Below are 26,415 nucleotides of genomic sequence, written 5' to 3'. Positions count from 1 at the left end.
GAGTGGTAGAACATTGTGGGCAAGAATAAACAGGCACTATTTTATTCTATAATGATAACATCATGGTAAACTGGCATATCCAGAGAGACATTTCTTAATGGTTTCTCACGCTAAGTATACTGTTTAAGCACTTAAGTTGAGTGAAGGAAAACAAAGGATCAGGTTAAACATGCACATTAAAGCTATCGGTCCGAGTATACGTTTGAGGACCATGAGAACCCTCCAGATAATCATGATAATGATTAATACTAGTTAAAGAAACAAGTGATGAAAGGTTCACCGATCCGATATTGGCACAACATCTGGGCTATAGATACTCAGAGACCCACAAGGAAACTCGTGTATATATCAGGCTTAGCAGCGACTCTGCCGGGCCCAGTGAGTAATATGTCAGAAAAGTCGCTGGAAAGGGTGCTGAGACTAAGTATGCAGAATTAAAAGCATACCCTTGGTGACTAATCTAGGTCTCTTATTTTCTATTTCAATTTGTCCATTTCCTGCTAGATTCTAAGCTTGAAAGACCAGGACCCTCTATACTTCTGTACGAGTATGTTTCTGTGTGTATGTTAAATGTTATATCTGTTAAATTTCAACTTGTCTGTAAGAGTTATATTTTATAGTTTTGCAGAACCTGCTTTCACTGTTTTAGTTCCTATGAAGTATTTACCGTTAACAGGAAATGTCTGCAAAAGACCACTTAAAGGGACACTCCAGGCACCCAGACCACTTCTGCCCATTGGAGTAGTCTGGGTGCCAACTCCCACCACCCTTAACCCTGCAGCTGTAAATATTGCAGTTTTCATAAACTGCAATAATTACATTGCAGGGTTAACTCCTCCTCTAGTGGCTGTCTGCTAGACAGCCACTAGAGGGCACTTCCTGGTTTCTAGCACAGGACCTCACGCTGTGTGAGGACCTCCAGCATCGCTCAATTCCCCATAGGAAAGCATTTTCAATGCTTTCCTACGGGGAGGTCTAGTACGTGCACGCGGCATTGCCGCACATGCACATTAAGTCTCCACCGCCGGCAGCCGCGCATGCGCGATGGTTCTCCCCCGCTGGATGACATTGGCGGGGGAGGAGCGTGGTTGGACCCGAAACCACCGCTGAGGGACGTCGGCAGGGGGTCTCAGGTAAGTGACTGAAGGGGTTTTCACCCCCTCAGCAACATGGGATGGGTGGTTGGAGGGAGAGGGGATTTGCAGTGCCAGGAAAACGGTTTGTTTTCCTGGCACTGGAGTGTCCCTTTAAGTCACCCTCAATGAAGTGGCCCAGTCCAGTCAATTTAACCATTCAAGGTAAAACAGACCCGTTTTGCAGAAATGGAAACATTTATATTGAAGGGTTAAAAACACCTCCAGTTGCTGTTAGGCTGACAATCACTGGAGGAGCGTTAATTCAAAGCTTTGAAAGCTATGAGGAGCATTGGATTGGACTATGCCAGAGGAGTTCACAATGTTGCGGGAGGAGGAGAGGTAAGAAGTGGTGAGGGAGCCTTGGTGCTGAAAAAAGATGACTCAAATATTTTATTATTTTTATGGGACACAAAGCGGTACAGAGAAACGAAAGCATTAGGAATACAGGTTTGTATTCCTAACGCATTAGTGTTCCTTTAAGTGTTGAATTGTCTTAGTAGAATACCTTGTTTTGTCTACTTTTAAAAATATATTCTTTAGTGGGAGTATTTTAAATTAGTGGTTCTAAACAGGGCCGGACTGGGAATGAAAAGCAGCCCTGGAAAAAAATTCCATACCAGCCCTGTAATGCATCGCGCCAGCATAGTGCGTGGAGAGAGTGCCGTTTGTGCGTGGAGAGAGTGCCGTTTGTGCGTGGAGGGGTGCTGTGTGCGTGGGGGGGTTCTGTGTGCGTGAAGGGGTTCTGTGTGCGTGAAGGGGTTCTGTGTGCGTGGAGGGGATCTGTGTGCGTGAAGTGGTTCTGTGAGCGTGGGGGGGTTCTGTGAGCGTGGGGGGGTTCTGTGAGCGTGGGGGGGTTCTGTGTGCGTGGAGGGGTGCTGTTTGCGTGGAGGGGTGCTGTTTGCGTGGAGGGGTTCTGTTTATGTGTGGAGGGGTTCTGTTTATGTGTGGAGGGGTTCTGTTTATGTGTGGAGGGGTTCTGTGTGCGTGGGGGGGTTCTCTGTGTGTGAAGGGGTTCTGTGTGTGTGGGGGGGTTCTGTGTGCGTGAAGGGGTTGTGTGCGTGGAGGAATTCTGTGTGCGTGGAGGAATTCTGTGTGCGTGGGGGGGTTCTGTGTGTGTGGGGGTTCTGTGTGTGGAGGGATTCTGTGTGTGGGGGGGTTCTGTGTGTGTGTGGGGGGGTTCTGTGTGTGTGGGGGGGGGTAGGGGGGTTCTCTGTGTGTGTGGGGTTCTGTGTGTGTGTGGGGGGGGGGGTTCTGTGTATGTGGGGGTGGTTCTCTGTGTGTGGAGGGGGTTCTGTGTGTGTGGAGGGGGTTCTGTGTGTGGGGGGGTTCTGTGTGTGGGGGGGTTCTGTGTGTGGGGGGGTTCTTTGTGTGTGGAGGGGGTTCTGTGTGTGTGTGGGGGGTTCTGTGTGTGGGGGGGTTCTGTGTGTGTGGAGGGGTGCTGTTGGTGAGGAGGAGGAGTGTAGTGTGTGTATGGGGTGGGGGGGGGGTGGGGGTTAAAGCATTGATATATTTATATTAAAAAAAAACAAAAACTTTTTATTACTCCCCTCCCCCCTTACCTTTGGTCAAGGCTCAGGGGAGAGGGGGAACAGCTTCAATCCTTGGTGGTCCAGTGGTGGCACGTGCTGTTCAGCCTGCAGCTCCTGTGGCTGCAGGCTGACTTCGCTCTCCTCCCGCGAGAACAGCAGGCAGGTCGGAGCGTTGCCATGGTAACGCACAGCAACGCTCCAACCTGCCTGCTCGCGGGAGGAGCATTCTCGGCTCGCTTACTGCTTCCTGTTACACCGGATAGGGGAACAGAAGCTCCCCTACCCGGTCTTCCTGCTCGGCCACGCTACATTCTGTGACCGGCAGGAGGGGAGCGCATCCCCTCCTGCTGGTCACCCTGTAATTGCGGCCGGGGCTGGTGCACACTAGTGTGCCGGCCCACCGGGAAATTTCCGGGTGTCCCGGTGGGCCAGTCCGGCCCTTCTAAACTGTCTCAAAAGAAACATAGGCCCAAGTCTGATAAATGTGTAAATTGGTATGACTTCACCAAAATGCTAGAAACCTTTGATTACAGTGCATTCCAATACTAAAAGGCTGAATGCAAACTATAGTTCTTTAGCCTTATATGCCTTATATGTGAACATATCACCACAGAAGGAACTTGCTATTTTATATTTCTGCCATGTGATCTGGAATATAAACAATAATGGTATAAAACAATCTTATCTGTGTTAAAAAAAAAAAAAAAAAACAACCAATATCAAGTAGGCAGTCATTTGTGTGGATGTGTTCAATAATGAGTAAGCACAATTTTATGAGTAAAGAAAAAAAAAAAAGAAAAAGAAAAAAGATGGTGAAATGCCAAATGTGGTCTACCATGTACAGAAGGTCCTATCCTGAAGCAGTTTATACAACAAAATCCTCCAGCTTTTGCTTCACTACAATCCCAGAGTTTTGTAGAGGATGGATAACCCTATGGTAAAGTTGTTTTTGCAGTATAATGAATCATAAACATGCAACTGTAACCTCAATTCTGAAAAAGCCCAGCCTTTACCCCAACTCCCCATCCAACAACCGCCCTATCTCGCTATTGCCATTTGCCTCCAAGATTCTCAAGAGAGTTTTGTACACCAGACTGACTGACTTTCTCGAATCCAACTCTCTGCTTGACCCCCTTCAGTCTGGATTCCGCGTTGGTCATTCTGTCAAAATGGCTGTGACCAAAGTATCCAACAATTTAATTGCTGCTAAATCTCGCAGCCATTACTCTATCCTAATTCTCCTTGATCTTTCTGCTGCCTTCGACACTGTTGATCATCAACAGCTTCTTCGCATTCTCCCCAATTTTGGTCTATGGGATACTGCTCTGTCCTGGTGCTCCTCCTACCTCACCCAGCGCTCTTTTAGTGTTTCTTTCTCTGACTCTGCCTCTTCCCCCCAACCACTCTGTCGGCGTCCCCCAAGGTTCTGTCGTTGGTCCCCTACTGTTCTCTATCTACACTGCCTCCCTTGGTAAGCTCATCAGCTCCTTTGGCTTCCGTTATCATTTCTATGCTGATGACATGCAAATCTACCTGTCCTCTCCTGATCTCTCTCCGCCCATCTTGACTCGTGTCTCTGACTGACTCTCTGCAATTTCCAACTGGATGGCTGCTCACTTCCTTAAACTCAATCTGTCCAAAACAGAACTTTTGGTCTTTCCACCCTCAAGTGTTACTACTCCTGTGTCTGCCTCCCTCCAAGTCAACGGCGCTACCATCACCTCGCAGGCTCACTGCCTTGGTGTTCTTTTCGACTCCAACCTCTCCTTCACCCCTCATGTCCAATCAATCGCCAAATCCTGTCACTTCCATCTGAAAAACATAGTACGCATCCGCCCCTATTTAACCCCGGATGCGGCTAAGGTGCTGGTCCATGCTGTTGTTCTCTCTCGCCTTGACTACTGCAATACCCTTCTCAATGGTCTTACTTGTTCCCAGATTGCACCGCTGCAATCTATAATGAATGTGGCGATGAGGCTCATTTTCCTGTCCGCTCACACCTCCCACGTCTCTCCGCTCTGTCAGTCCCTGCATTGGCTTCCAGTTAGATTATAGGGCTCAATTTTAAATTCTGGTGCTTGCTTACAAGTCCCTACATAATGCTGCTCCAACCTACCTATCCTCCCTAATACACAAGTATGTCCCGTCAAGGCCCCTACGCTCTGCCAAATAACTACATATATCCTCTGTCCATACTCCCACCTCTAATGCTCGCCTCCAAGATTTCTCCAGGGCTGCACCTCTTCTGTGGAACTCCCTTCCCTTCTCCGTAAGACTTTCACCCAGTTTCCAATCATTCAAAAAATCATTGAAAACTCACTTAAAAAGCATATCAATTAAACTGTTAGCAGGTTTTTATCCTCCACCCCCCATGACTCCTCTCCTGCAACTGTCAAAAATTACCTTAAGCCCTCAGTGAAAACTTTTCTAACAACCTACTTTGTACCCCTACTTTAAGCCTTTGTGTCACTATACCCCACTCCCTCTAGAATGTCATTAAGCAGGGCCCTCCACCTCTCTGTTCCTGTACGTCCAGTTTTCTGGTTACAATTACATGTCTGTTAGTCCACCCATTGTACAGCGCTACGGAATCTGATGGCGCTATATAAATAATCATAATATAATAATATCATAGTAACTGCACAGATTAAATTAAAGGGGCAAAGGAAACAAAAAACGACTTAAACCTTACCCTAACCTCTTAAAACCTAACCCTGGTTTAGAATTGGTCAAATGATCATTCAGCAAATAAATGAATTTGTAAAATTAATTTGTGGTCTACATTTCATAAACACTTGCATAGATCTTACAGTAGTTATAGAGAATAAATCTTTTTTTTTTTTTTTTTATTCTTTTGATCAATGTATTTTTTTTTTTTAAGCTTTTATAACTGTGCAATTCTTTCTGCATCGAGTATATACACATTTCATTCTGTTTATTCCTACAGTAAACACATTTTATAAGTCCCTTAAAGGAACACCCCGATCATGCTGCAGTAGTTATGGTGCCAGGAGATCCCTGGCTCTTTCCCAGGGTAGGTAGTCACACGTTCTGTTCCAATGATTGCATCATACCTTGAGTTCATCAAAGCTAAGAGTGAAGTGCAGAATCTCTGCAAATTGTTTTGCCAAAGCCTGCTCTCGTTCCAGGTGTTGAGTTGGTGCATATGGAGGAGATGTGAGAGCTTCCAGGAGGCTGTGCAGGGCATTCTCTGTGGATAACATTACACTGGGAGTTAGTAGGAACATTGGTACAGAAAGTGATGGTGCAGATATTCCGTTAATATTAGAGAAACCACATGGCGAAGCAAAGTAGGAGATTGCATTAAAGTAGGGATGGTCCACCTAATTGAGACAGATTACACACCAATATTCTCTGTTGTTTTATGCACCAATAGAAAGCCTTATGGACCATTACTTATGTGTTTTAAAATGGAACATTCTATTTAAATATTTACATCCTTATCAAGTATCATAGAGATGATAAACCTCTTGTTGTGAAAGAAATATCACTGAGTCTGAGTGCATCACCTCTAGGAGCCTTTTGCTCTTTTTGACTTAATAATTGCTCCAAGATAGATGCAAATACACCTTGCACATAAAAGTTGTCTACATGTGACATGCAAGATCAATTTGCTAGGCAGATTTGGATGATGACACATGTACAAAAGACGTAAATGTAGCAAGTGGAAATGTGGATGAGGATTCCAGCTGTGACTGTGTGTTGGGGAAGTGTAAAGAATGGCAGGTGTCAGTGAACATGTGACTACTAAAAATGTAATAGGTAAAACTAATCACCGAGTCGAAGGGAGAACTCATAGAAGCGCTTGAGTTTGGCTACCAGAGGACACACAGAGCGCCAAGCCTCCTCCTGCAGATGCAAGTCCAAAGGATTTTGTATTGCCTAAGAATAAGAAAACATGGAAGACAGAGACATTTATATAAAGTATCTGGCCATCATCTGCATTAGTAAGCATACAGCCAACATGTAACGGAGTTTAAATATTACAAATAATGGCTCTATAAATAAATATATAAATATATAGAGAGCAGAGCAGTATCTGAGTTAGGATGTTAAAATATACTTAGCACCATACTGAATATGTGTGTCTATAAGTGAAATTATACCATCCATAGCTTACGGTATAGAAGAGGGGAAGGGGGGGAGAGTAAGAAGAGGGGAGGGGGGGAGAGTAAGAAGAGGGGAGGGGGGAGAGTAAGAAGAGGGGAGGGGGGAGAGTAAGAAGAGGGGAGGGGGGAGAGTAAAAAGAGGGGAGGGGGGAGAGTAAGAAGAGGGGAGGGGGGAGAGTAAGAAGAGGGGAGAGTAAAAAGAGGGGTGGGGGAGAGTAAGAAGAGGGGAGAGTAAAAAGAGGGGAGGGGGAGAGTAAGAAGAGGGGAGAGGGGGAGTAAGAGGGGAGGGGGAGTAAGAAGAGGGAAGAGAGGGAGTAAGAAGAGGGAAGAGAGGGAGTAAGAAGAGGGGAGGGGGGATAATAAGAGGGGGGAGTAAGAAGAAGGGGTAAGTAAGAAGAAGAGGGGGGAGTAAGAAGAAGAGGGGGGAGTAAGAAGAAGAAGGGGGTAAGAAGAAGGGGGGTAAGAAGAAGAATGGGGTAAGAAGAAGAAGGAAGGGGTAAGAAGAAGAAGGAGGGGGTAAGAAGAAGAAGAGGGGGTAAGAAGAAGTAGGAGGGTTAAGAAGAAGAAGGGGGTAAGAAGAAGGGGGGAGTGATATGAAGAAGGGGGTAAGAAGAACAAGGGGGGGAGTAAGAAGAACACAGGGGGGGGGTGAGAACACACAGTTGGAGGAGTGAGAAGAACACAGGGAGGGTGGGGGGGGGGGGTGAGAAGAGCACAGGGAGGGTGGGTGAGTGTGAGAAGAGACCGCTAGGGGAGGGTGGGGGAGAGGAGAGACCACTAAGGGGCAGGGGAGAGCTCTATAGGACAGGGGGCAAGACAGGGAGCTATTTAACACTACGCGCGCACACACACACACACACACACACACACAATGCATCCCTATACATACACAGAAACACACAATGCACCCCTATACATACACAGAAACACACAATGCATCCCTATACATACACAGAAACAGAACATGCTTCCCTTACACACAGAGAAACACACAATGCATCCATTACACACACACAATGCAACCCTTACACACAAAGACAATGCATCATTTGCACACATACACAGAAACATACAATGCAAACCCTTACACACACATGCAAACACACACACTGTTTTTCTTACATACACACAGAAACACAATGCATCTCTTACACTCAATGCACACACATACAGACACACACCTTGCATCCCCTATGCATACAAACACAGATTCACACAATGCATCCCCCACACACAACCAGAAACACATAATACATCCCTTATACACAAATACACACTGCTTCCACTACACACAAACACACTGCATCACCTGCACAAACTGGTATCCCTATACACTACATACCATAAGCACACATATTAGATAACACATAACACATCCCCTACACACTCCACTCCCTGTGAGCGAGCTCATGGGTGGGTGGAACAAATAAGTGGACTTATGAGTGGGCCTTATGGGCATACTCACCGTCAGGCACTGGGGCCCAGACCTTGAGCTGTGTAAGAGGCCCCCCAAAAATGGAACTGCTTCCAATTCTCCCAGAACGTTGAATTTTGTGACCACAGTTGCAAACAGCCTCCAGAGGTCCTGTTCTACACCAGACCAGTGGAGCCAAACTGCAGCCCATCATCATCCTCATCTAATTGTAAGTAGGCAATCTAGTATATTATTAGTGACACTAATCTATAATTTACCTCATATTAAAGGGACACTATAGCTTAATTAAGTGGTTCTGGTGTCTATAGCTGGTCCCTGCAGGCTTTTTAATGTAAACACACACTGTGTGCAGCACTGGCGTTAGTTCATATGGCAGATCATATGGGTGGGGCATTGTGATGTCACATGGGGGGGGCGGCAAATTTATATTTTGTCTAGGGTGGCAAAAATCCTTGCACCGGCTCTTATCCTGGGCAGGTGCACCAGTCTACTGGTGACCCACAGGAAGGGAGTGCACTGATTGCACTGCACTCTCCTCCTGCCCAGACCCGTCTTGACTGCAGTGCAAGTGCCCTCTGCCCCTGATTTACAGTGGCTCACACTCACAACAAGCAGTGCCTGGAGCCCTTTGCAGAGACGGAAACAAAGAGGTTCTGCGGCAGCTGGCCGTCCTGCAAGCATTACATTAAACAGCTGTTCCCCATGCAGCCACAGGTGGCGTTGTGCTGGGAGACTGTGATTACTCTTCACTTCCTCCCAGCCTACAGAGCAGCGCATGGGGGAGAGAGGAGGAGGCATGATTTAATCTTGAATAAATCCTCTAAGCAAACCTTTATAAATTTGGGGGGGCCAGCTCTGTTTCCACATTTTATTGGTGTTTACTCTCATCTCTGTATTAATATTGAGGGATGTCTAAGTAGTAACATCAGTGTGTGTCAGCAGGGCCAGCCGTTGGGGTGGGCAAGCTGTGCGGTCACGCAGGGTGCCATGACAACAGAGGCGCCCGGCGGCCAACACAGCTCACAAGTTGGGTACACAAGCATATTTAATTTAAACGATTTGCTGGTGGTCCACTGGTGCGCACCAGCAGTAGGTGCAGTCAGATCATATCCTCTCCCTCGTGTTTCCGGCGCTCAGTTAGTGAGTCAGAGCACAGGCTCAGAGATTCTCAGCCTGTGCTCTGACAACATTGAAAGTCAGAGCCGTGAAGGAGCGGGTATGGCAAAGAGCTACTGATTAGCATAACATCAATATCCGTTATAAAACCAGGAAAAGGTGGGCATGGATGGTGAACTGATTTGGTGGCGCAATGGGCCACTTGACAGGTTTTGCCCCCCAGGCCTAAGGCTGCCAGCCCTCCCCTGGAATGTTCCTTACCCTGTCTGCAATCATTATGTTAAGAGAGCACTCACCTGTCTTATCTCCTGTCCAGCTCCCCTGTATGACTGTAGTTCAGCCAGGACACCCTGTGCCTCTTCCAGAACAGAGTTCACTTGATTCCACACTGCTGTTTCTGCCTCTGTGGGCTGAGCATCTGCAAGCCCCAAGCATAGTAACACAGTAAGAATAAATATGACTAGAAATCTCAAATAGAAAGTGTGTTAGTGCCATTGTTCACAGTAAAAGCCAAAGCTGTTAGCAAGAGCCTAGCTGGTCATTTTGTCAAAATTAGTCAAACTGTCAGTATGTATTACATGTGACAGGAAGTCCATGGTAAAATAGGTCACATGGGTAATGTTTGAGTGTGTGACGGACTAACAGTTTCACTACAAGTATGCAATGAGTGTGCAGTAAAATTAAGGTTAATTGCATGGTAGTTGTTTGAATTTAGTTTCGTTTTTAAGTAGAGATAGATAGCAGTTATAAAGAGGGTGGACCAGTGCGTGCTCTGATTTGTCATACTTTTGCATGTCTTACAGAGATGCAAGCAATCCTGATAAACACAAGATGGTTAAATTCCAATAAATGGAAATCAGATGGGGTACAGTGTCGAGTGTGTTGTATGTAACGACACACTGTAGAACAGCATAACTGAGATTTAGGTGTACAAGAAAAGTAGACTGAAATATAGGCCGCCAGTTTTATTTGAACCACAATACCCATAATGCATTATCAGTCACTTGAAACCATATGTATGTGAAAATAGTAGATCTGTAATATTTAAAATTCCAAATGAAAATACCCCTAATAAAAGGAGTTAGCATATCTAATGTGCCAGTGGTAAGTAATTCATAAATGGGTCAATTAAAATGGATATTAAGAACAAATTGTAGAATAGACCTTAAAATAGCCTATTCGGTGTTATCGATACTCCATCAAAAAGGGCCTAACTTTCCTGCATATGAAGCAAGAATTTGTCATGTCACAATATTTGTTTAGGAAAACATGATAAGCCAACCTGGTTCACTAGGTTCCCTCATTACAATGAACCCGTGTGATGTCAACTGTAAAAATAATTTCCCAGAATCCCCAAGTTGTTCATGCCGTTATTTAATAAAAGTGAGAATTGTCAGGAATTCAAAGTGAATTCTACACGAATTTCAAATTTAAGGCTGAATCAGCCAAGCTGGAATCATAGTTGACTGAGAACATTTTTCCAAATTGGCTAGTATGAATTTAAATTTGAAATCCTTTGAATTCCTGAAAAAAATCTCACATTAGCGAAAAACCTTGAGAGGTACCCTATATTTTAATAAGGCTAAACACTGTTCTATTAGAGTAACCCCTTAAGTGTGTAGTATGTCTGTGTAAGTATGCAATTAGACAATACATTTAGGCAGTGTGTTGATCAACATGTAAGTATTAAGTAAAAAAATGTACATGTGTCCAACGGCTTGATTGAAAAGTCTTCTACGGAAAAAGCAAGCAGGCAGACCAGACAGAATCCATTTATATGTACAAAAAAATTGCTTGCCTGTTGAGGTGTAACCTGTTGAACACCCTGTTCTATCATCTCAAAAATAGTTACAATGTATCAAATGATTTAATGAATATTGTCTTTATTATTGGGTAGAATAGGGAACTGCTTAATTCTAATTTGTGCTCTGTCAAGCCCAGTTGTGTGGTGCCCATGTTGGACCATAACATATAGCAATGGGCCCTGTAACTCATTGGTCTGCAGAGGAATTCAACACAATCAAGCAAGTCATGTTTTATGAAGAAATTAAACAAAATGAAATAAAAGCAAAATGAAAAAACAAAACCATGGAAAAATTAAAATGATCTCACGTTCAAAGTCAAGGAAAAAAGTGGGACACTGTTCTAGGTCGTTATAAGACAAGACTTTTAGAAGATTCCCCATCTGATACCTAGAAAACAAAAAACAGAAAGGAGGGAGTGATGGGAACCAAAGTGGCAAGGATGGGAGAGTGATACCCAATTCCAACCCATAACAGACACACACCCTGTCATACCAATTATAGTTAATCCACACGAAGACCTAAGGAGGTAGAACCATTTCATATTCCATAATACAATGAATGAAAAGGAGGTTTGGATATTAATGTCACAGGCTGCCCTGAATGTTACCTGGTGAGGTGGATTGGATCTTCAAAAAGAAAGCATAGAATTACTTATTTTTTGAGTTATGACATAAATATACATATAATAATGTGCTTTCTGGCTGCAACAGATCTCTTATTTATCAGCTCCATTTCCTACTGAACTTCTTCTGTATCCTTTGCACTGCATTATGTCATCTTTTTCAGTATGAAGGTTGCGATACAGGAAATCTATCTTTTAAAAAAAAGTAATTTTATAATCACCTATATTTCTTTAACGTGTATAAATTTGCAGTCCAAATCTGCTTCTAGGTAGCTGCCATACTGTTCCCTATGAATTAAGAGTATGATGAATTGCATTGTGGTGCAACAGTGAGGACTTATTGATGACAGCTCAATATTATTATTAAGACATTAGTAATTTCACTAAGTGATTTTCAACTCAGCCTATGTTAGTCATCAGACACAGCTCTATATTGGAACAGACTAAATATTTTCACATAAACCATGAACTTTCTTAAAGGGACACTACAGTCACCAAAACAACTTTAGAATAATGAAGCAGTTTTGGTGTCTAGATCATGCCCCGGCATCTCACTGCTCAATTCTCTGCCATTTAACCCCTTAAAGACCAAGTCTTTTTTGAGATGTGATGCGTTAGTGACCAAGGTTTTTTTTGCACTTTTGATAAGCGTTCATTCTGCCACAATTTCCCATTTTCATTATAAATGCACCCACACACATGATATATCATCTTTTAAAGGAGAAATAGGGCTTTCTTTAATATCCTACATCAAGCACGTCAAACTTAAAGGCTAGCACAGACCAAATAAACAAGTTTTCAGTTTATGTGGGATGCAAAAAAAATTTTTTCATAGAAACGTAGCTTTGTTTTGGAAAGTACAGTAAAAAAAAAAAAAAAAAAAATAAAGAGCATCCCCCTCTAATAAACCCCAGCCCCCCTCTAATAAATCCCAGTCCTCCCCATCTGTACTAAATCCCAGTTAACCCCCTGTACTTAATCCCAGTCCCCCCCCCCCTGTACTAAATCCCAGTCCCCCCGTACTAAATCCCAGCCCCCCCCCTGTACTAAATCCCAGTCTCCCCACCACTAAGACTCCACTCACACTGCCTCTGCCAGTATGCGACTCTGGAGTCCAGCCTCTGGTATATCCCCAATGTGCCAAAGCGGACCCTCCCGCTGCTCCTTGAAAACCTGTGAAGGTGGAGAGCACGTTGACGTCATGGCGGAATGTGACGTGGCGTTGCGTGCCTCTGTGCACCTCCAGGTCCTCCACTGTCCAGCTGCAGCCATCTCAACACTGACCAACACACACACACACACACACTCACTAACAGACACACTCACTGACAGACACACACTCGCTCTCTGACACACACACTTCCACATTCTTGCACAAACTCACATAATTTTCTTTATTGCTCCCTACCTTTGGGAGCTGGTGTGGAGCCTCTCCCTGGGGTCCAGTTGGGATCTTCTCTCGAAAGCTCAGTCTTCATGCTTCTCACTGCTCCCTCACGCACGCAGTTTAGTGATGCCATGTGCCGGAATTATGTCATATTCCGGCACCCAGCATCTCTATAGAGGGCGCGCGCAAGGGAGCAGTGAGGAGCAGGAAGACTGAGCTCCCTCGCTCCTGCCAGGGACCTCTCCTCCCCGGCCAAGTACATTTTAGCAGGGTAGGCACCTGCAGTGTGCATACTCTGCCTTAGTAAGGCAAACTCGCAGCTCGCAGGGCCGCAAAGATATTCATTGTATATGACACGAGTTTGACATGCTTGCCCTACATGTATACATAGTGCAATACTAAATACAATACAATATTTGTAAAATAAATTACAAAATAAATAAAACAAAACAATTTTGTTTGTTTCACATTTAATATTTTTTGCACACCAAGTGCAACAAAAGAAAACTAACTCAATATAGATTCACTAATTACCGTATATACTCGAATATAAGTCGAGTTTTTCAGCACATTTTTTGTGCTGAAAAACCCCAACTCGACTTATACTCGAGTCAATGTCCAGTATAATACAGACAATGGGGCTGTGTAGGAGGGGGGCTGGCAGGAAGCGTTTACCTACCTCTCCTGCTGCTCCTGTCAGCTCCCTTCTCCTCTGCGCCGGTCCGGTCAGCTTCCCTGTCAGCTCAGAGTGTAAGTCTCGCGAGAGCCGCGGGGTCATAGCGCGGCCGCAAGACTTACACTGGGACTTGCAGAGGGAGCTGATCGGACCGGACCGGAGGAGGAGGGAGCTGACAGGAGCTGCAGGAGAGGTAGGTTCTTCCTCCCAGCCCCCCTTCACTGAACTGCCAATGCCACTGGACCACCAGGGAGTGAGAGCACCCCACCCTGCCATGTATCAAGCAGGGAGGGGGGACTAAAAAAATAATAATAATAAAATAAAATAAAATAATAGTAAAAATAATAAAAAAAAAAACTGCACTCATATACACACACTGCACTCATACACACACACACTGCATTCATACACACACACTGCATTCATACACACTGTAAATAAATATTCAATTAATATAATTTTTTAAGGATCTAATTTTATTTAGAAATTTACCAGTAGCTGCTGCATTTCCCACCCTAGTCTTATACTCGAGTCAATACGTTTTCCCAGTTTTGGGGGGTAAAATTAGGGGCCTCGGCTTATATTCGGGTCGGCTTATACTCGAGTATATACGGTAGTCCTGAATGTTATAATGCAAAATATATCTAGGATTAAAATATATATTTTTAGAAGTTATAAAACAAATGCTGCAAGGAGTGAATTATAGTTTTAAATTTGGCATGCTAAAACTACAACTCCTACAAGGTATAGATTTGAAGAAAGTACGTACATCCCCAAGCTATGTAACTAAGAGCATTTTGACACTTTTCATTTAACCATTTTATCACAAACTCAGGTCAAATTAGTTAATTTGTTCTGTTTTTTTTGTCCAACTAATGCACGCACCCCATATTTGTATTCTGCTATTGATACTTTCGCGTAATCCTGCCCCTAAAGTATATCTTACCTTTAATCCTGCCCCTAATCCAACCTATAATGCTACCCATTATCTAACACCTAATCCTACCCATGATTTAACCCATAATCAAAGCCCTAATCCTACCTATAATCCCAGTACTAATTCCACCCTCTAATTCCACACCTAATACCTTTCCAGGGATTCCCTGTGCTGATGCCAGTACTGACATCAAATGGAAAAATATAGCAGTTCGCCCCTTAGTCTATATATAGACAATGGTGGTTAGTCAGCTAGAATAGTACCAGTGCTATCCTGGGCATGTACACTGATTAACTATATACAAACAAATAAAGCAAAGTATCCACAAAAAGATTTCCAATCTGGTAATGGATAGGACCATAGAATAAAGTTAAAAAGTTAAAGTGTTTGTAATTCCAAAAGAAACAAAATGAGACCTATAAATTGTGGATACAATGTAAAAAGCAGCTGTACTGTCATTAGCAGGGGAATTTCCTAGCTCACACAGGAGGTCTCTGTGAGCATTCTGTACTGGGTGATGCAGCCTGAGAGGGAGAACTCACTCTCATGCTGCATCTCCAGCACACAGAGATCAGTGCTGGGCAGCTTGTGCACAGCTCATCTGTCAGTCTGGCACCACTAACTTTTGCCCCAGCTTACAGAAGGGACCCTCAGGTATCTAAAGATACCTGGGGTTCCTATGTACTAGCAGGGATTTAACCCCTGCTGGTACTCTTATGTCATGTGGTCCTCAAAGGGTTAAGCATTAAATCCCTTTGTTTCTGTTTATGCAGCCCTAGCCACACCTGCCCTTGCTGCAACTCACACAGCCAGCATGCTAAAATATGATTTAATTTTAAATCAGATGTCAACTTACTTTAGAAGTTTTATTTCCAGTTCTGTGAATTTAACTTTACTCACACACAGGAGGCTCAGGCTCAAGAAATTCTAGATAAAGAATTGTGCAATAAAGAAAGTGTAAACATTAGATCTCACTCTACATGAAGTGGTTATGAAGGCTGTGCACGTTACATGCAAGGAGGTGTGACTAGGGCTGTATAAACAACATGATTGAAGTCCTAAATAACAGAGAATTGAGCAGTGATACTGCAGGAGCGTAATCTATATACCAAAACTCATTTATTAAGCTAAAAATGTTTTGGTGAATATAGTGTCAATTTAAGAGTACAGTGAGCTTGAAAAGTAAATGTAAAAATACACAAATAGTGCACGTGGTTCCAAAATGTCAGTTAAAATGACATATAAATATATATATGCACAATCTCAAAACCAGGTATGCATGCAATCTCGAGTTCCACATAAAATATCCTTAGCACAAGTGTTTCACTTCCTCATGTATTTTAGTTTACTATTTTTGGTATTATTCAAACCTACTGGAAATCGTTTAGCTCAAAACCACAGTTGCAAAACATTTTTTTGCAGGCAAGGGATTCATTCTTGTATCCTGTAACCTTTATATCTCTTTAAATATAAATTTGGATTTAATATACAAATTGACATTTCAAAACTCAACAATTTTCAGAAATCTACACAGCAGATGATTTGTAATTTATAAAGGACATCAATAAGACCTTCACAAGGTAACCATAAACAGGTAAGTAAGAATAACAGTATCAAACTATCACAGACAACTAAATAGGTACAATAACGGTGTTCTTTCTTTATGTTATCTTTCATTTACTATGTTTAGTAGATGAGGTTATACACAATGAAAGGTTGCAACTATGCTATTAAGATATTCTGATTTACATGATTAATAGTGATTAAGCAAATTATATTTTAGGAAAAAGCTGGAGTTGATCTATTCTTATCAATACATGTTAGAAGTAAAACATTGAAATTTGCTAAACTAAATACAAATGTAAAAAAATAAGTGCCTTTGAAATTTCTGCATATGTGCGAATTCCAGCAACACACCAACTAGGAGATTGCTGAAAACATTTCAGTCAATCCAGCATCATAAGTATGCTAATTTGAAGAGCAGGAAATATATTTACTATGGGAGAAAGAGCTCAATACTGTGTGACAGGACAAATAGTCTGTCACGAGGGACAAGTAAATTAGGCAACCACTTCAGTCCATTGGGCAAGTAGGTTTTGTTAAAGATTTCCCCACCTGCAAAGTGAAATTTTATTTAAAGGGGCACGACAGTCACCATAACCACTACAGTTTAATGTATTGGTTCTGGTGTCTAAAGCATGTCCCTGCAGGCTGAGCAATGTAAATGCTGCCTTTTCATAGAAAAGGCAGTAATTTTCTACGGCTGCCTAGTAACACCTTCACCGGCAGTCACTCAGCCGGCCACTAGAGGTGCTTCCTACCTCAGTGCTGCATAGTGTGAAGCACCTACAATCATCGTCTCCACTGACTCAATGCATCTCTATAATGAGATACTGACTGACACATAACAGCATTTTGCAGCGCATACGCAATAGCCTCCCAATGCTTTCCTATTTGAAGGATTGGATTCACTGTGCACAGAATTCAACTGGCAGATAGTGGTTATTTGCGCACAGAGGTCCCTAAGTCTTCTATTAGAAAAACTGGATTGTTCCAAGATTATGCACCACAATGATTATAGAAGAGGCAGAATCTGTCATGGCACTGAAATGCACAACATTTTGCCTTTTTACATTTTATTTAGGGGGGAGGGATAAATCTAAATAACCAAAAGAACACACTTTGGTTATATCAATATATTCAAATAACATTGACAAACTAAGCTGTACACCAGGGGTGCCCAAAAGGTAGATCCCCAGATGTTTTAAAACTACAACTTCCATGATCCTTTGCAATTCCAAGACATGCAAAGCATCATGAGAGTTGCAGTTCTACAACATCTGTGGATTTATTTTTTTGGGGCACCTCTGCTGTACACAGTCCATAGAGATAGATGGATATTAAATAACAAACTAGTGCTCCAAATAAGAACCTTTTAAGGACTGCTTCTCTCCTCTGTAATATATTTTTTTAAAATAATTTTCACTACTGAAAGGTATCCATTGTGTGAAAAACAACCTGACACTATCATTTGAACTGAAGATAAACCTACACTGCTGCAGTGTATAATCCTTAAAGGGTTACTGCAAGCACCATAACCACTTCCGAAGTGGTCATGGTGTCTGGGTCTGTGTGCGCAGCGTTTCAGTATGAAAATGCACACATGGCGTTTAACTCCTTTGCTGCCAGAGGTGTAGCATCATTGGGGCGTGATTAGCCAGCCTGGAACAACAGTTCAGGGCTGTCTAATGTGAATTCTGTGCATATTGTCATGTACAGTGTTCCATTCAGTGACTACTATTCAGTGACTACAAGCGCTCAGCTGACTCTATCAGGCAATCAATGGTAGCTGGATCGGCTTCCAGCTTCTTCAGTGCTGCATCACCAGCACTGAAAGATGCCCTGGAGACCCCCTGTCTCGCCTTTCCTCCAAGCTATACATTTTAAGTTCCTTTAACCTTTCCTTGTAAGTTTTATCCTGTAATCCATGAACCAGTTTAGTAGCCCTTCTCTGAACTCTCTCTAAAGTATCAATATCCTGCTGGAGATACGGTCTCCAGTACTGCGTACAATACTCCAAGTGAGGTCTCACCAGTGTTCTGTACAATGGCATGAGCGCTTCCCTCTTTCTACTGCTAATACCTCTCCCTATACAACCAAGCATTCTGCCAGCATTTCCTGCTGCTCTATTACATTGGCTGCCTACCTTTAAGTCATCAGAAATAATCACCCCAAATCCCTTTCTTCAGATGTTGAGGTTAGGACTCTATCAAATATCCTGTACTCTGCCCTTGGGTTTTTACATCCAAGATGCATTATCTTGCACTTATCCACATTAAATGCCAGCTGCCACAATTTCTAGTTTACCTAAATCATTTGCCATTTGGCTTATCCCTCCTGGAACATCAACCCTGTTACATATCTTAGTATCATCAGCAAAAAGACATACCTTACCATCAAGACCTTCTGCAATATCACTAATAAAAATTTGAAAGAGAATGGGTCCAAATACAGATCCCTGAGGTACTTCACTGGTGACAAGACCAAGCTTCGAATATACTCCATTGACTACAACCCTCTGTTGCCTGTCACTCAGCCACTGCCTTACCCATTCAACAATATTGGAATCCAAACTTAAATATTGTAGTTTATTGATAAGCCTTCTATGTGCAACAGTGTCAAAAGCCTTACTGAAATCTAGGTAAGCAATGTCTACTGCACCACCCTGATCTATTATTTTAGTTACCCAATCAAAAAAATCAAGAAGATTAGTTTGGCATGATCTCCCTAAAGTAAACCCATGTTGTCTCTGATCTTGAAATCCATGTAATTTTAAATGTTCAACAATCCTATCCTTTAACATGGTTTGCATTACTTTTCCCCCTATTGAAGTAAGGCTTACTGGCCTATAGTTGCCTGACTCCTCCCTACTACCTTTCTTGTGAATGGGCACAACATCTGGTAACTTCCAATCTTCTGGGACTACTCCTGTTAATAATGATTGGTTAAACAAATATGTTAATGGTTTTGCTAGTACACCACTAAGCTCTTTTAATAACTTTGGGTGTATTCCATCAGGTCCCATTGACTTATTTGTCTTTACTTTTGACAGTTGAAATAGAGCCTCTTCCTCTGTAAACTCACATGTGACAAATTACTCATTTGTCCTTTTTCCTGAGGCCCCTTTCCTTCATTTTCATCTGTAAATACTGAACAAAAATATTCATTGAGGCAGTCAGCTAGACATTTATCCTCTTCTACATACCTTCCTTCTTTTGTTTTTAATCTAACTAATCCTTGTTTTACTTTCCTTTACTCATTTATGTATCTAAAAAATGTTTGTCCCCTTTTTTACTGGCTATTTTCTCTTCTGTGTGTGATTTGGAAGCTCTTATAACTTGCTTAGCCTATTTCTGCCTAATATTATAGATCATTCTATCTTCCTAACTTTTTATTATAATTCCAAAATGCTAACTTTTTGTTTTTTACTCTTTTGGCCACATCTGCGGAGTACCACAGTGGTTTCTTAATTTTTTTGCTTTTACTGACAAGCCTCATGCAATTTTCTGTTGTCTCCAGCAGTGCAACTTTTAATTAATCCCATTTCTCTTGGACTCCATTTAAATTTCTCCAGTCTGATAATGACTCCTTTATACATATTCTAGTTTTAGAAAAGTCTGTTTTTCTAAAGTCTAAGACTTTTGTTTTTGTGTGGTGTGACTAAATTTCCACCTACTGTAATATCTGATACCAAATCTCCATTTGTTAACACTAAATCTAGTATGGCCTCTTTACGAGTTGGTTCCTCAATGACTTGTTTTAGAGACAATTCCAGTAGGGAGTTTAGAATATGTGTGCTCCTGGCACAAGCAGCTATTTCGGTTTTCCAGTTCACATCAGGAAGATTTAAGTCACCCATGATGATAACTACCCCCTTCATTGTCATTTTAGCTATTTCCTCAACTTGTATATTATGTAACTCTTCTATTTGTTCTGGGGGCCTTTAAGTCACACTTACACGAGTTACTGTGTGATTACCAAATTCTAACGTAACCCAAACAGACTCTTTGTTCGCCTCATTAACTTTTATTAGGCTAGATTTTATGCTATCCTTCACATACAGGACCACCCCTCCCCCTTTCTCGCCTTTCCTGTCTTTTTGATATAAAAAGTACCCTGGCATTGCCATGTCCCAGTCATTTTTCTCATTATACCATGTCTCAGTACCAGCGACTAAATCTACAAGTGCCACAAGTTCTTGGATCTTATTCCCTAAACTGTGAGCATTTGTAGACATGATTCTAAGCTCATCATTTTTTAACACACTTGCTACAGGCACCTTCTTGTCCTTGCTTTTTTTTTTTGGGGGGGGGGGGGGGGGGCAATTGGATTGATGTTTTATCACCCTTTTGCCCCCCCCTCCTAGTTTAAATACATCCTAGCAAACCCTCTGAACTGCTCACTGAGAATATTTGTTTCCTTTTGATAAAGATGCAAACCATCTTTTTTGTACAGTTGATCCATTCCAAACAGAGCTACCATGAGAAATAAAGCCAAATCCTTGCTCCCGACACCATTCACCAAGCCACAAGTCCCTAATACCCATCAGCCTGTCGTTCTGAGTGTTATGACATGCAGAACTTCAGAGAATGACAGTGTGGAAGCAACCTGCCATATATCATTGGAAAAAAACACTAAAAACTTATTTTACCTTTGAAACCTCATTGCAAGTCAAGTCAGTTGTCCCTAGATGGACAAGTACATCCAATTCCCCTTCCTGATTTGCTCGCTTAGCAATATTACAAATACGTCTCCTTTCTCTGTGAGCAGTAGCTCCGGGAAGACATCTCACAAGACCACCATTGTCCAGCTCCACACTTCTTACGATAGAATCCCCCAACAACTGCTTTCTATTAGGCCTCACCATAGTCTCCAAGCCTGTCTCCATAATACCACTACACTTGAGAATGTCTCCACAACACCGCTACACTCAGTGCCTAAGCCTGTCCCCACAACACCACTACCCTCAGTACCTGAGCTTGTCTAAACAACACCACTACACTTGGTACCTGAGCCTGTCTACACAACACCACTACACTTGGTACCTGAGCCTGTCTACACAACACCACTACACTCGGTGCCTGAGCCTGTCTACACAACACCACAACACTCAGTGCCTGAGCCTGTCTCAGCAACACCACTACACTCGGTGCCTGAGCTTGTCTTCATAACACCACTATACTCCGTGCCTGAGGCCTGTCTCCATAACATCATTACACTCTGAAAGTGCTAAAAATGAATTATGTAGAACAACAGACTGTGCAATATGCCTTTTATCCACAACTCTAAGTCTACCAGATCCTACAGTAATCCATCTGCCATTCCTAGTATGTCTCTGTGGCAGTGGCTTTGCAGCAGTTCCAGCCTGAGTGTGTTTACCAGATAATTTACAAATCTCCAACTTTAAAAATACAATCTCCTGCCGCAATATAGAGAACTGTCTACAGATTAGACAGCATCCAAATCTCCAAAAAGTGGAACATGAAACAAATGCATAACAAATATCACACTGAACTAAGTCTGCCATTTAATGAGGTGAATTATTTAAATCAAACAAATCTTTCCTTTTATTTTTTTAGTCCTCCTGTATACCTCAGATTACCTCCAGTTTATCACCAATCACTCACTTTGGAGCAGCAGTTAGATATAGCAGCCAAGCTATGGGCGGTGCATTTATATAACTCCTAAAAGCACCGTCCACTAGGAATATTTAACACCTGGGTAGGCCTATGCTTATTTGCAAACAATAGCTAATTAACCAACAATCAATAGCAAACACCTAGCTAATCAAATAAAAAGCCTTACCAAATATCAAAAGGAAATCAAACCTTGTGCAATCAGTAACCGTTTCCTATAGATGGATCTTACCTGTAACAGTAAAAAAGAAAACTCTTAACAAAATTTTAGACAGTTGAAGAACCTGTAAAACTCTCCAGAATATCTCCAATCACACACTTTGAAGCAGCACATAGAAGTAGCAGTAACCAAGCAATATTAGCCAAGCTAATTTGTAATGCTACTTTGTGTTTTAGTGTGCTAAAGAGAACCTCAGTGATATACCTTTACATTGTCTCAACATAATATCAAAAGTATTTAACCAAGAAAGGCACATTTAGCACTTCAGTAGCTTGTAAATAAATCCTGGGATTTAGGTGTTATTATTACCCAACTTCATGCTACTCTTTTGATTGACCTTAACATGATGAAAGCATGAACTGTTTATGACAGGAATTCAACCAGCAAATGTGAGATACTGTAAATGGGGTGCTATGTTCTAAGCTATCTCATCAGCTTATTTGTGTATGTTCAGTATAGTATGCATAGAAATGGATATATGTTAAAAAGTGCAATAGAATTTATTCTAACTATTCACTTATTACTATTGAAACAAAATAAATAAATACATACAGGACAAGAAAAACTATATTTTATGGAGTAAACCTCAGAGGAATTCTATTTCGTCATGCTACTGCCATTAAAATTAATTTCAGAAACACACATGCACAGCTGTCTCTGTTTTCACAAATCCTTGACCGGTGTATAGTCGCCATATGGGCTGTCGGAACCTTGAACAAAAAAACCCCACATACCTAACCCAATAACACACTGACACTATAGTATATGGGAAAATTTGTCCACAGCTTTATTAAACAAATATATAATATATAACGATAATATTGCTTTAATAATAATGATAGCAATAAATTAACATATAAATGAACATATAAACCTGGGTCATTGCCCCCACCTTCCGCCCCTCGCATCCGTATCCTTCTTTTTTGATAAAGGGCAATGACCCCCAACATAACCAATACAAATATATTTTGACAGTTTCCAACCTCTCCAACTTGAACCGAACAAGTGCCAACCATAAGTAACCACGGCAGGGGTATGCCCGGATACCCCTGCCCCACCAGGTTCTGAGCCACCTCCAGGACTCGAAACCACCATTGACCATAATTCTCCATGTTCCTCACGTTCCTCATAGGGAGCCTATGTCCTCTCTCTCAGCTCCCTATCCCGCCGCTGTGAAAAAACGGGATAACCCCTTATCTAAGCATAAATATAGGGAGGGTGGGCGGGACAAACTAAACCGGATAGGAAATTAAAAGTGAACATTACAAAATGGCTCCTCATTTAAATAGTCAAATCCCCATATCCCACAACCCACCTGTCCTGTCTGTTCCTCCTAGGCCCGCCTCCTAACCCCTGTCAAGGCCCTGTTCCGCTTAAGCTGCGCTTTTGGCTACATGGGGCTACATGACCGGTGTATAGTCGCCATATGGGCTGTCGGAACCTTGGACAAAAAAACCCCACATACCTAACCCAATAACACACTGACACTATAGTATATGGGAAAATTTGTCCACAGCTTTATTAAACAAATATATAATATATAACGATAATATTGCTTTAATAATAATGATAGCAATAAATTAACATATAAATTAACATATAAATGAACATATAAACCTGGGTCATTGCCCCCACCTTCCGCCCCTCGCATCCGTATCCTTCTTTTTTGATAAAGGGCAATGACCCCCAACATAACCAATACAAATATATTTTGACAGTTTCCAACCTCTCCAACTTGAACCGAACAAGTGCCAACCATAAGTAACCACGGCAGGGGTATACCCGGATACCCCTGCCCCACCAGGTTCTAAGCCATCTCCAGGACTCGAAACCACCATTGACCATAATTCTCCATGTTCCTCACGTTCCTCATTGGGAGCCTATGTCCTCTCTCTCAGCTCCCTATCCCGCCACAAGCTCAGACCTTGACCCCTTAAGCTGTCTGAGCTCCGCCACGCCGGAGAAAGAACGCCCTCTGCATCCCCTCCTGCAGACCCAAGTTCAGCAGGTCGAATCCCACCGCCGAAAGGTGTACACCGTCCGAGCGGTAATACCCAGCCAACCCCTCTTCCAATTCCTTATGTCTTACTACCACTCCCCCCAGTTTCCTGACAAAACTTGCCATTAGGCTGTTCACCTTACCCCTGCATCTGTCAATGGCTACCGGGTCCCGTGCGTGCCGCCACCGCCGCCTCGGAACGAACTCTGACCATACCAGCATCACCCCGGGAAGCAGATCAACCAACCTATTAAGATCCTGCTTTATCCATTTTACCAACCTCCGCTGCGGGGTGAGGCCCAGGTCATTACCGCCCGCATGTAAGACTAGCATGTCCGGCCGTGCCCCGCCTGCGACCATTCGGAATATCGCCCCGCAGACGTCCCCCCAGCAGAAACCCCGATACCCCCACCAGCGCACCACAAGCTGGTCCTCCGGAAAGCCCAGCTCTTGGCCTTGAGCTCGAGCTGCAGCCCTCCTTCCAGCCCAGAAAACGAAGGAATGACCCACGATCCATGCGACCCGGCCTGGGGAAGAAAGAAAAAACAGGATAAAACACACCCGCACCCCCAAGGCTGCCCCAAGGCCCCTTAGTGATCCAACAGATTCCCATCTCCCAATCCGCTTGACTACCTCGTCCCCCAAACCCAGGTGCGTGGCCTCGGTGGCCGCCCCAATACGAAAGGAATGGGTACCGTAGGTGCCGGCATCCAGTCCCATCCGACCCAGACCCAAACTGAAAACCTTCTGAAATTGGAAGCGAGAAAGCGACGAGCCATCCGCGTGCACCAACAAAGACCCGCCAACCGCGGGTCTCCGATCCAAATATTCCGATACCGCAGCTACTGGGCACAGTGCCGAACCCGGCAAGGCACCCAGCGCAACGTCCCGGCCCTTACCTTCCACGTCCGTCTTGGACCTGGCCAAGTGTACCACCAGCTTCCCTCCCAGTATACGCACCCCTGACACCTGCAGGCCCCCCGCGGCCGCTCGGGTGTTGCTCACGCGGAACGCCCCAAAGAAAGCCAAGAGAAACGCCACTCTGAATAGGGATACCTCGAAATCATTGAAACAAATGTCCGGAAGCACCTGGATAAGCCCTTCCAGCACCCTCACCGACACCGGGCGCCTTGCATCGGGAACCTTCCGAGCCCTCCGATACCCCTTGAGCGCTTGCCTGACAATGAACGCCTTGGTAAGGTCCTCCCCCCCATGGAGTTTGAACCAAAACGCCATTGCTGCCATGTTCCTGTCAATTACCGCCGGGGAGGCGCCCCTTGCCAATAATTGAAAGGTGAACCACAAAAAGGCATCCAGAGGCGGTTCCCCTTGCACCCCTCGGCCCAGCCCGCCCCAGGAACGTTCCCATGAACTCCAGACCTTACTGTAGGCGGCCCATGTGGCCGGCGCCAGCGAAGCCTTCACGTGTCCGCCAAGCAGGACGCTCCTAGTTGCCACATCTCGTCCGGGCACAGTTGACCCACGTCCTGAGCCTCCGGAGCCATCATCCGAAACCGGGACCACTGAAAACGAGACAGAGCGTCTCGCACATGGCGCGCGCGAAAGACCACATTCAGGGACATGCACAACAAAACAAAGCAACGCAGCAGTGTCACCACCGGCTTAGACGCTGCTGATTGGTTATTGACCGCATACACCACGGACATGTTGTCCGAGAAGAAAACTACCTTCCGGTCCCTCAACCGGTCCCCCCACAGAGCCAATGCCACCACCAGCGGGAACAACTCTAGAAAAGCCAGGTTACGCATGAGGGGGCTCTGCCCCCATGCCTCCAGCCACTTCTCAGCACACCAGTTCCCGCTGAAGTAGGCCCCGAAGCCCACACTACCCGACGCGTCGGTGTACAGCTCCAGCTCAGCCGTCGACATGCCCCCTTGCCGAAAGAACACTGTCCCATTAAAGTCCCGTAAGAAGGTATCCCACACCCCCAAGCCCGCCCGCATGGACGAAGATACCCGTACGAAATGGTGAGGGGAACGAATCCCCGCGGTAGCCGCCGACAGGCTGCGGCTAAACACCCTACCCATGGGTATCACCCTACAAGCGAAATTGAGCATGCCAATCAGCAACTGCAGGCGGCGCAGGGTTACTTTCCGCGCCTGCCGCACCTCGGCCACCACGCAGCGCAACCCTTCCAGTTTTGCCAGTGGCAGCCGACATTCCCCCCGCACTGAATCGATCTCCAGACCCAAGAAACTGAGGCACT

At 43.8% G+C, this 26,415-nt stretch overlaps 1 protein-coding gene across 5 annotated transcripts in view; it reads right to left on the bottom strand.

The window, feature by feature from the left end:
- LOC134611507 (CYFIP-related Rac1 interactor A-like) overlaps nucleotides 1-26,415 on the bottom strand; it is a 95,153-nt gene that overhangs the window by 9,693 nt on the left and 59,045 nt on the right. For 3 of the 5 annotated variants that reach the window (XM_063455445.1, XM_063455470.1, XM_063455479.1), the window contains 3 exons: nucleotides 9,643-9,764; nucleotides 6,463-6,568; nucleotides 5,740-5,876 (listed from right to left, as the gene is read on the bottom strand). In XM_063455445.1, coding sequence (XP_063311515.1) covers nucleotides 5,740-5,876; nucleotides 6,463-6,568; nucleotides 9,643-9,764 — 365 coding nt within the window. Of the gene's footprint in view, nucleotides 1-5,739; nucleotides 5,877-6,462; nucleotides 6,569-9,642; nucleotides 9,765-11,458; nucleotides 11,539-15,629; nucleotides 15,701-26,415 lie in introns of all 5 variants that reach the window. The other 2 variants (XM_063455462.1, XM_063455453.1) reach the window with 2 other exon arrangements.

Source organism: Pelobates fuscus, chromosome 1, assembly GCF_036172605.1.
Source record: "Pelobates fuscus isolate aPelFus1 chromosome 1, aPelFus1.pri, whole genome shotgun sequence".
Taxonomy (NCBI): Eukaryota; Metazoa; Chordata; class Amphibia; order Anura; family Pelobatidae; genus Pelobates; species Pelobates fuscus.
Note: the sequence above shows the minus strand (reverse complement) of the source record. Positions and strands in the feature narration are given on the sequence as shown.